Source organism: Ruditapes philippinarum, unplaced genomic scaffold (genome assembly GCF_026571515.1).
Source record: "Ruditapes philippinarum isolate M1 unplaced genomic scaffold, ASM2657151v2 ctg17_1_1_1_1, whole genome shotgun sequence".
Lineage (NCBI taxonomy): Eukaryota > Metazoa > Mollusca > Bivalvia > Venerida > Veneridae > Ruditapes > Ruditapes philippinarum.
In genome coordinates this window covers 327,209-339,293 of record NW_026865484.1, presented here as the reverse complement: position 1 = coordinate 339,293, position 12,085 = coordinate 327,209, and the positions used below count along the sequence as shown (strand labels likewise).

Sequence of the window (12,085 nt, the reverse complement as noted above, 5' to 3'; positions counted from 1 at the left end):
ATCGTATTTTGAAACGGGGCATGCGCAAAACAATTTTTTTGTAGACTGCTCCTAATGATTTTACGCTTTAAATGAGATTCAATCAATACAATCAATCCAATAATGACGCAAAGCAAGCCACATGCTTAAACTAATTTGTACAAGTGTACAAGAATCTAGATATATATGATCCCTCGGAAGCGTTAATCACAACAAATTTCATGAAAATTCCAGAGTCGGGTTTTGCGTTCATTGAACGCCGCCTTAAAGATCGTTCAGCACGACAAAGTCCCTAGAGAACGCCCAAACAGGCAATATTGAAAAAAATGTTGCAGGCTCGGTTTTACTGAGCCTTGTTAATGGACTTTTTTTACAATGTGCCATCGTTCCAGGGAACCATGACTCATGACAGTAATAAACATTTAAGACCCAGTGAATTCATTGTATATGACAGTAAGTCGAAATAGTCACTCGCTTTATTTAGTGAAACTTAAACAACACGCTCCCACCGCAGTGGATGGACCTTACATATTCATATTTTTCAAATCAGAATGGCGCTTGAGTAAGAAACAAAGTCCTTTCTCAAACAATGATTTTCTAACTTGTCTTTGCTTCACAATCAATCTCTTTTTTAAAGCGCCTTACATCATCTCTGTCTACATGAACACCCCGGGATACGAGTTATACACTGTTAAAAAAGCTACATCTTCATTAGTTAGGGGACGATTATGGCTAAACCGAGTGTGAAAGCCAGCATACTAACCATTGTCTTGATCTCTTAAAGTAGAGTTAGGTATTTAAACCTCATTAGCAGTCTTATGTATGCTTTCATTTTCTTCGTTAGCTGCTTCAAATTTCTCATGAATATGTATTTGCTGCTTCTGTTTTAAGCATGATCTACATATCCTAACAATGAAATGAAAATGACCCTTTATAAATGATTATTTCTTTTATTTACTCATGACCCTTAGTGATTTTCTGTTGATTTCTTGTAATAATTGAGTTTTCTTTTTTAAGTACTCAACATGGTTGTTTGGGTTATTTATTTAGTTATTATATTGTACATGTTTCTTCATATACAAGTAAGCAATTGGTGTAACTGAAAACTGGATTACACACAAAGTGGTGTATACCCTTTAGGAGCAAGGGACCTAGGCTGAAAGTTAGCAATTTTAAAATTCAGTGTGGCACAAAACAAATACAAATATTTCAAAAGCATTTACACAGATAACCAGTTACACAGTTTAATTAAATGATACAAGACATACATTTAATGATATAAGACATAATTATATTGAACAAAATAACAGTTTGCATGCATTGCTCATAAAAACAAAGTTTGACGGCAATGTGTATTTACTCCCAAAATCACACCTATAATATACTATTATGGGGCATCTTCATTAAGGTACATGATAGTCCAGAAATCGCCTGATATCTAAAAATATCACTAACCCACAGTGCAATCAATTGCGATTTCAAAAATACCAAATTAATTGTCAGTGACAAGTTTAGATTTTAATTTTTTTTAGAAAATTAATACTAAGTTTCTTACTTGTTTGACGCCAAGTGTCAGTGATCGGGTTTCAACCTAAGAGTCACAAATACATAAATATTGATAATTTTCTAAGCATAAACAAAAAACAATTTAACAGAGAAACATCAACAGTTTTCAGTACCTCCAAAACACCATGTCTGTGTTATTAATATATTTTACGGGCCATAGTTCGAATATGTCCTCTGCCCCAGTATTATAATTAAGCAGACGCAATGTTACTTTACATTACTTTACATGTTCAGATATTGGATTTCCGCTACAAATTTTGGAAATTAATTGGAAACTCAGAAGTAAAGATTATTTTACAAGATTTAGTTCGAGTTTAAAAACGACAATAGTTTCAATACTTTTGCGTCTACTTTCGTCTATAAGAGTTATCAGTCTACAAAACAAACAAGCCTCTGTCAAACATAGACTAAAGCTAGATGCATTATCTGTTTACCTCAATATGAACTGAGGATCAGGTTGTGTAATGGCTCTGTGGTTTTTTTCCCTTTTGTGTTTTTAGTGTGTGTCTTTTTTGCTTTGGAGCTTTATAATCTGACAATTAAAAATTAACGTCAAATATATATAATAATTAAACACAAGGAATGCAACGTCTCCTGTCAAACCAATACACATATCACCGGAATATATGATCTAACAAACAGGCAAGCATATTCGATAAAAGACATAAAAATGTACCTGATACAACCAATGATAATTTAAATCCAACGATTCTACATAAGTAATTCATCAATGTTTCCCCATTTCACCAGAATACTTCATTTGCTTATGTCACGAAATCTCAGCTTTGGTATGAATATTAGATATGTTTCCTTTTGTAATGATGATTTTCTACTATTGCATAAGTTTTCAGATGTATTGCAAATTATGCAGACCTAGGAATTTTGATATATGTGCATTTGTTATTAAATTTCAAAATAGATAAAACTCCGCAAACCCATAAGAGAACGTTACTCTTGTCTTCAGAGACATAGTGGTCAGATAACTCTATTGATTTTCCCCATTTCCGCATAGACGACCCAACGACTGACATATACCTTTTTGGAAAAATATGATATCCGTACAAATAACAATCTTAGATGTATATTTTATACAACAGAGTAATCATCTTTTGAATAAGTTTAAAGGAATGTTTCGGGACCATTTCTTATAAGAATATTTTAAGAACCCACCAGGCTACTTAATATATGTAATACGGTGTTCAAAATTATTTCACCTCTTAAAAGCTGCTTCCTTTTATTTCTTTTGAAAGATAAAGACATTTACATAATACTATGAGAAAAAGTAACCTTTCATAGACTGATAATGTGGCCATTCTGATATATTGCAATTTTATTAACTTGTCAATTGCATACTGATATACAGTCATTGAATAATGAATGCCTAGGTCACAAATAAAACGGCCTGCTGCCGATTTTAAAATTTACAACATCGGCGGCTTTGACGATTTTGCAAACGCCGGCTGATTTTAAATCTCATAACTTGCGTGGTCATGCATGAAACTGTCGCCGGGCGATTTTTTAGCGGATTGATGTTACAAAAAGCATTCATAGACCGGGCGGTCGCCGCCCGATGTCCTCACGGCGTCTGTGCGATTTATAAATGGATCGGATGGTCGCCGCATGGGCGCCGGGTGGTAAAGGCTTATCAGTCAGTGGTCAATATGCTAGCAAAGAAGGCAGTTGAGAGTGACAAGATGGAGGCCAAGAAGATAATGCAATAATTGTAGTTTGCCTTTTCCTTAATAATAATCCGCGTAGACGTTCAACGCGCGGCCGTACAGTTCATGTTAAATTCAAAAGAATTCACAGATACATTTAAGGCAAATACAAAAAACCGCCCGGTTTACCTTTAAAATCGGACGGTGTTTTTTGTTTCAGTTTCAGTTTTTATTAAACCAAGGCATATAATATGCAACTGGTTATAACAAACAAACAAACAGAAAAATAACAGTCAAAAATCACTAATATCACAATATAAAAATACAATTATGACTAGCTAAATAAACAAAAGGGAGATCATATTGTTCATTTCAAGTACTGAATTCAATACAACATGTATTTTATATTGTAACAAATGGGAACGGAGAATGAGAAGTATTAGTTATCTAAATTTTAGCATAATGTTTTTACAAAATAAAGATAATCTTAGTAGAACATTTTTATCACAACTATGTGTATCAAATACAATCGTCCGATCCAAAAACCGCCCGGCGACCGGGTTATCCCCCCAGATGACTTTTTCAACTCACTGACCCCAAAAATTATCGTCCGGACACCGTCATTTAGCTTTTAAGTAGTACTTAAAACTCGACGCCGCCCGCCAGATGAGGAAAATTTTCAGCCGCTGCCGTCCGATTGTCACGGTGGCTGGCAATCGCAACTACTCGGCCCTTTCCGTCAGTCTTCGGATAAGGACCTCGAACACAATAGTATGAATACACAGAACGGATGCGGTATTTCGGTCTAACCTACGCTAAGAAACTAAACATTTAACAAATAGTCATTTACTGCTGGGAGTTGTTGACAAGTTTATTTTTAATATATGTATTAACAGTACACCTACAATAAGTAAATTCATAGGTACAAAAGCAAACAATACATTATTTATATATTTAGCATAATGGTTGTAGAAACCGAAAGTACAAAAAACCAACCTGTTGACATTTAGTCGGATTTGTTTGAAATTGAACATCAGTGGGCATATTTAAATTGCAAATTGTTGTCAGACATATTTTCAAGCACAAGAGTTACCGGAACAGACATTAGATGTCAAATATATACATTCGTTTTACATTATCTGGTAGAACTACTTTCAATCCGTATTGTTTCCGAGGTTATTATAGATAATAGCCGAGGCAGTTCCGAATGGGTGGCTGGACGGACACCGGTCGATATTATGATTTTTTTTAGATATAGACGCCGCCCGGCGACCGTTTGTCATTTGTGATTGAGGTATAGATACTTAACATAGCTCAACAAGTTACAATAAAACCCAGAAATAAATGTCCACCGGTAAAGAAATAAATATTCAATTTGGCTTCAATTTTCGGTTACGTCATTACTTGTAGAAGCAAATTGGCAATAAAAAATTGTATAACGAAAATAATTTCTTATAGGGATACAGATAATTAAAGCCGCATTAATCGCATAAAATCACTCCTGATCACTCGTTTGCCTCTTTATTTCCTTACTGGTATATTTTAACACTAGTACAGAAGAAAATTAGTAATACCATCGTTCTAATAACTGTAACTTCATTATAAGGTCATTAGATCTGTGGTTTGTTCTTTAATTATAACAAATTATACTGAGTGAAATGAACAATTGTGATGTTTAGTTAGGTGGTAACAATCTTTATCAAACTATACTCGGTACTTGCTGAGAATCCTGAGAATTTAGATTTATACAATTTTATAACACTTTAAAAATATTACAACAAAAACACACAAAAAATCTTTATCGATAGCTGCACTCGAACCCGCTTCCTTAGAAATGCAAGGTTAATACCACTGTAATTAGATAGTTCATAAATATTTAAACAGTAGCAGGATTTTATCCAGTTTTAAGCACTTCATAGTCGTAATAACGTGTATGAAATTTGTGAACTTCAAATTTGTGCGGTACCATTACTACCCTTAGTGGCATCGTTAGGTGACAGGTAATTTTCCGCACCCGGAATTTGACTTAAAGATACGTTTCTAGAAGACCCAAAGGTGTCGACTGATGTCAGGGTACTATGTGGTCTCTTCCTACCATCGCTGTCTCTTGAAAGTTTGTCATGAGACAGATGTTCCCCTTGTCCGAGATGACGTCTCCTAATTAAACAATATACTGCAAGGTTCAAACAACCACCTATATTTGAGAACGTCGTCACAAGGTGAAATAACGCTTGAGGAACGTGTTCGTCATCTACTAGTGCCCATATGCCATATAATCCCATCGCCCACCATTGTATCAAGAATGCAGCTACAAACAAAGACATTGCTCGTGCAGCACGGTGTGAAGCGCGCATCGCCGCAGACATGCCACTCAATGACTTCTTTACAGCTTCTCCCTGGTCGTGAATTCGTTTCCACGTCAATATGTATAGTACTGTATTTGCCATTAGAACCAACAATAAAGGTACCGTTGTAAATAAGATGTTTGCAATCTTTCCTTTAATTCCGTCAAAATAGCAACTAGAAAAAGAATATATATATACATTAAATCTATTACACTGAATAATTGTTACTAATGATAAGTGACCTAATGGTAATTGATGTAGTATAATAAATATATATATGTATTTGTTATCAACTGTAAACAACATATTTTTTATCAATTCTCTTTTTATTAGCATGTACGAATGGAAATAGAATAAAAATGTTTTTTTTTGTATATAATGTACGGTTCATGGTTCAATTGCTTTATTACTCACGTGATTATATTCATACGCATTTGAACTCGAATCGTGTATTATTCTACATCAATGCACTCAAAAATATATCTATTTCCTAATCGAAAATAATCATACGGACAACGCTTATTATTGTCAATTCATTATGCTTTTGATTGATAAAAAATATGTTTAGGAAACTTAAATAACAACAATTTAAATGGAAATATGTACTACATTAAAACATGAAATAATACACGGATGGTGGGTAATCTAGGGTGACCTTCGGCTCAGATCAGTAAACCAACGACTCATGCAATTATTGTTCCGAAAGTAATACATTATCATTAAACATAGCATTTACTTATATATACCAATGAGGACATCATATAAATTAAAGTAATCAAGTTTAATGGTCAGATAAGTTATTCACTGCATGACCTATAATTTAAGCTATAAAGTTTGAATTGAAAGTACGTGCGAACAGTTGTAACTCGGAAAAGGATATTGTTTTATCAAGTTTGATATCGATGTTAATACAGAAGTATAAGTTTCCTGAACCTTTAACGAAGTTTAATAAGATAGGTGAATGGTAAAAACTTCAGTGTAAAATGAATATTATTTCATTTTTGTCATCCAGCATAGTAATCATATAATAATCTCATGGTATTCTAACTGGTAGTCAGCAGAATAATGTTTTATACATAATGTTGACATTATTGATACAAGTACAAACAGATCAAAGATCTATTTTATGGACCTTAATTATATCAGTTAGGATGATGATTACTCTAAAGGCAAATTTTGCCTCAGGAATCCATATATTTTTTAATTATTTAGAAATGCCAAACATGTGTTGTATAATTCTAAGAGCATGTTAGATGTTTAACAATTGAAGAAGTAGCGCTGAACTTGCAGTAATGTGTTGTAAAGATAGCAAAATGTAAGCAAAGTAGAATTTAACTTCCATACAAAATACTTATACACTTAAATCATAATAATATATAACAAAATCCGAAAAGTAAAAAAGTTTTGTTTTTTTTAAATTGTACCATTTTTGGGGCAAAATGAGCCTTTGAGCATATATTTTTCAGTTTTGAAGTTTTAATAAGTTCTGAAAACAACATAATATCTACAATAATGAAACATCAATATGTAACTAAAAATCTATACTTACAAAGTTCCATTAGGACCAAGCTGGCCAGCTATTGCAGCAATAGTCGCTCCAAGAAACGGAGCACCAAATGTCCATAGTAAAAGTCTCCAGTCACGTGATCCGAAGTTCAAGTTTTTGTCAAAATACATCAGCATAAATGCATTAATTGCCACTATGTTCACCATGAGGTTTTGTGCAGTTATAAACACTGCAAGATTGAATCCATAAAATTCGCAAAGTTCTTTCGGGTAAACATGGTTTCTGACGATGAGAATATGTAAATGATCTGTAAAATGTGACACATTAAACGCACCATCACATATTGCCAGATACACAATGAACCTGTCACTCTTCGACCATTTAGTGAAGAAGGTATGGTAAGATTGTCGTCTGAATGACAATATTATTGCAATGGACGCACATACAAAACTGCACGTTATGCACACAATTGCTGGTATGTGAATAAAATAAAATGTTTCATTTTCTAATCCATAAACTGGAAGATCATAACCACTTTGTGGAACTGTTTCTTTAACTTCTGACGCGTCCATTTCCGTCGTATTAGCCATATTATATGTTGAATCCAAAACACGCACACACATACACTTTTAGAGTTGTAATTTGCTATTTGCCTTTTTGTTCAGTAAAAATTAATTCAAATATAAATATGATAAATCATTTACTAATCATCATTTAATAGATAAAAATCAATTAATAGATAAATAGAGCAACATCTCGAAAGTAACACGATAAATCCATCATAACTTTCTCCAGGGTAACATATTTAAATCAGTTAAATTCAGCGTTGTGATATCTTTTTAACTGTTATTATCAGTTTTGTTTATTATAAATTCTTGCGTTGGCAATGTACCTTCGTCGATAAATTATATTTTGTGGAGTTTTTCCATCGCTCACTTCCTAGTTTTAATAAAGTGATAACAGTTTTAACACTTAAATCACTGACGTTTTTAATTGTTTATCGTAAACAAAATTTTACAGGAAGTAGCTTATCAAACTTTTATGGAGTTGAACCCCTCAAATTAATTTTTAGTTTTAATTGACTTTTCCGATTACGATGACCTAACAAGAAGACCGTTCAAATAAAACTTTACATTTTTTTCTTACATTAACTGCCATTCAATTTGAACTGTTCTGCATTGTTTTATAGACTTATCTTGTTCAGAACTTCACATTAGTAATTTAAGAAAAACTTGAACTAAATGTAGCAACCAACAGTATTGAATCTATTTAAATTACATGGATGTGCTGGTTAGTTGGCCTGGCCTGCTATGTAATCACCAACGCTCAACTATCATAATATATTAATATTTCGGACGACATTGCCAGAAATACAACGTACATTTGTACATTAAGGCTAAATTACAGGTACTGAAATTTGTGAAATTACGTTTTAATCAAGTATGAATTCAATAGTCATAAACAACATGCAGTTGTTTAATTCTGGCATTTATTTCGCACCTTATTAAATGTTATTAATGAAGAGACAGATAAAGAGTAAACCTTATCAATGAACTTGCGACGTTTACACCATGTGTCTCCCAATGTAACACATGATTGGATTCAATCTTGTCAATTTAGCCTTGTTTTCATTTTTCCTATTCTAAATATCCATATCAAATCAGTATACATGTAATTATATTATAATAATTATGTCCATCATGCCTCGTTTTCATTTAATGAGTCCAACAAAATCCACATCAATAACTATCGTACTTCATCTAGCCTCGTTTTCATTTTCATGGTATTTAGTCATGTCCAAGTCCAAGTCCAGTCCGGTCCGTCCGTCAGTCACTCAGTCAGTACGTTAGTAAGTGAATAAGAAAGTACTCAATAAGTATGTTACTTAAGTAAGTAAAGGCAATTCAAGTGGTCAGTTAGTGTGTTAGTTCAGTCTGAAAGAACTTTTTTTAAATGATCGTCTATCAAAATTGGTGGAATCTAACGGAGAAAGTCATCTTTAACTTATAGTGGAGAACACAGAAACGGAAGCTATCACTTTTTCGTGCATTTATTGATTAGAGACAAAATCATATTCGAAGTGTCATCTATAAAATTAAAAAAGGCTGCTGCAAGTGAGCAAGGATTTGATATTGGAAAAGGCAACAAAAAATATCAAGAATTTAAATACGCAGCACCACAAAGGAAAATATTTTATAGCGTGCAAGAAAGTGCTCCGGTACATGTAGTATCAAGACCAAAAGAATGTATGCCTAGCCGTTCGTCGGGAACTCGAGTAACCCCACATCGGTGAATCCATGTTGCTCTTTGGAAAATTTGGGAACATCAAGATATCATAGCCGCACAGTAACAATGTAAGAACAAGCATACTGACAAGCAGCGTTGTCCAGTGTAATAATTGCAAAAATAGAATCACTGGAATAAAGTGTGTAAAGCTAAAACAGTCAATGAGATTTCAGGTTTAAACTCCCCAGCAGTATTTATGCTGCTGACCGTTCCAAGGCGGCGCCCCTCTGTGTTCCTCAGATGTATGTCTTTGTTGTTTCATACTGTTTTGGTGACACTTTTGTGTCCCTTGTTGTTTTCTCGTCTACGGTAAGTATCTTCCCCTTTGCCCCTAGTTTTTATTTCTTTTATTTACCCCCCTTCCCCGGGTCTCCTTTCCCTTTCCCCTGTGCCTTTTCACTTTATGGGCCTATTATTCAATCATTTATTTGTTTTCTTTGAGTTCCTTATCAGTTACTAATTATTTCTTCTTATGTATGATTTTAGTGATTAACCTGCCCATGCTCTGCCTTGTGCCCTGTCCTGTTTTTGTTTGGGGTCCTCCTGGGCTCCTTGCCACTGGCTCTTGTTGCTGGATCGTGTGGGGGTTGCGTTCATTGAACGCCGCCTTTCCTTGTTGATCTTGTTTATCATATTTTGTGACGAATTGTACATTGTGTAGAAAATGTGGACGGTCTTGACAGTGTTATAGTGAAACACGGACAAATGTTCACTAAGGAGAGAGAAGGCTGTACAAATGAAACTTTACCGTGGCCTACAGGTACTTATTTTGCCTTTATCTACTTTTCAATGTATAAGAATCAATGCAACATTTGAAAAACCAACGCCTACAATGGCAACTCTTTGCATAGTTAGAATGCGAGTCGTACTTAGACTTTAAACAAAGAATGAGTCTAAAGGCATGTCTTACCAAAGTTTCCTTTTTGAGATCACGCTCAGGTTTTTGATGACATAGGGTTACTCTGCCGGAAATGCTACATACATCATGACACAAATGCTACACCAGTTGTTCTACGTCTCCGTATGATTCCATATGTTTTACAAAATAAAGTGAAACAGGAACTTGTACGAATGAAAAAATAGGGGTAATTGTTAAGATTTCAACATCCACTGAATGGTATAACAATTTAGGTGTTACCGAAAAAAAGCAATGGCGATATACCTCTTTGTTTAGACCTTCATTCTTATAATAGACGAATTAAACGTACACCTTTTGCTGATGCAATGCATTTCAATATTATCTAATGAGTCTTCAGTTGTTTTTTAGGGATTCTGTTTTTCTCTATTTAATATTTGACCGCCTTTAACTAATTAAGAGTATTCAGTTACCTGCGTTGTCCATATGCCTTTAACGTATCAGGTGAATAGTGTTTTTGAAGAGGAACTGATGGGTTTCGAAGGGGAAGTTACAATAGTTGATGATACTTTTGTTTGAGGTTCCACGATGGAACAGTATGACCGAAATTTAGTAGCTGTCCTTGAACGTGCTTTAAATAAAAGCATTCCTTTCAATTCCAGTAAGCTGGAATTAGGTCCCATCACAGAAGGTTTAAAGGTTTAAAATTGAAGCCATAAAGGATTTGAGAACACCCACATCAAAAAGTGAGCTACATGTGGTATTAGGCATGACTAATTATCTCGGACGGGAGAGTTACCGGTATTGCGTAAGGTGGAAAAATAGAGAAAAACCGAATCCCTAAAGAATTTTCAACACGACAAAATTAAAAATGTTGCAGATTTGGTTTGATTTAGCCTGTTCATGGACGGTACTGGAATGCAAAAAAGTTACCGTCCACGCCCCCCTAGCACCGGCTTAAACAAAATTCAACATTTAAACATGAAAATGGTAAAATTTTGAATTTAGAAACATCCGCAGATGTGTTCATGCGGCGGTCAACATGGAACCTTCAATGTGACACAGTAGTGCCATTCCATGAAAAGCGGCGTATGGTCCCCAAGTAAAAGAATGTGTTTGCTCTTAACGAGAAAACAATGGGCGGAACTAAATAAAATGGAATTTTGAAAGCATCAAAGTGATTCCTTTGGAAAAAAATGAAAAATGTCATTTGTAAGGACACAGCTTTGGATTATTAAGACCCCAACATACCCTAAACATTATAAGAAGATTCTCCTTGTTTGATTTTGGGGACAGTTACTCTGCAGGAAAAAACATCCCGTAGCTAAACTGAATCACAAAGAAATATGGGTCAAATGTCAAAAGAACTATTATCTTTTGTCTTTGCATTTACGAAATATCAATAATATTGCTATGACCATGATTTCATTGCAGCAAATGATCATTTCACTATACATTGTTTGCTGAAGAAAGTTATTCATACAATACCTGCAAAGTTACAGCTTTTAGTCCTGAAACTCCATACAGATTTGTCTGGAATACAGGCCATCGCATTAGAAGGAGCCATTAATCAGCGTAGCTCTTAAATCCTAAACTATTCGTTTTAAATTGCAGGGTGTGACTCGTTCTCACTTAATGAGTAATATCCTATGGTCATGTTTAGTTACTATTCTAGATATCCTATATGGGTCCATGAATAGGCTCAATCAAACCGAGCCTGCAACACTTTCCATTTTTCCGTGTTGGGTTTTCAATCTGGATTTTTATTTCCTCTAAAAAAATTCGAACGTAAAGAGTTCAACTGTAATTTCCCACATGAAAGATATCATGTCACATTTTGGCATATGTTAAAAAATAGTTATTGATGGCGGGTCCATGTTTTTCTAGT

General features: G+C 34.3%; 1 protein-coding gene across 1 annotated transcript; it reads right to left on the bottom strand.

Moving 5' to 3' along the window:
• Positions 1-1,209: 1,209 nt before the first annotated feature.
• LOC132729283 (uncharacterized) lies at positions 1,210-8,032 on the bottom strand. Its single transcript, XM_060715009.1, has 2 exons — positions 7,098-8,032; positions 1,210-5,723 (listed from the first exon to the last, which is right to left on the bottom strand). The coding sequence occupies exons 1-2, from the start codon at positions 7,676-7,678 to the stop codon at positions 5,153-5,155; spliced, it is 1,152 nt and encodes a 383-aa protein (XP_060570992.1). The 5' UTR covers positions 7,679-8,032; the 3' UTR covers positions 1,210-5,152.
• Between the last annotated feature and the right edge of the window lie 4,053 nt (positions 8,033-12,085).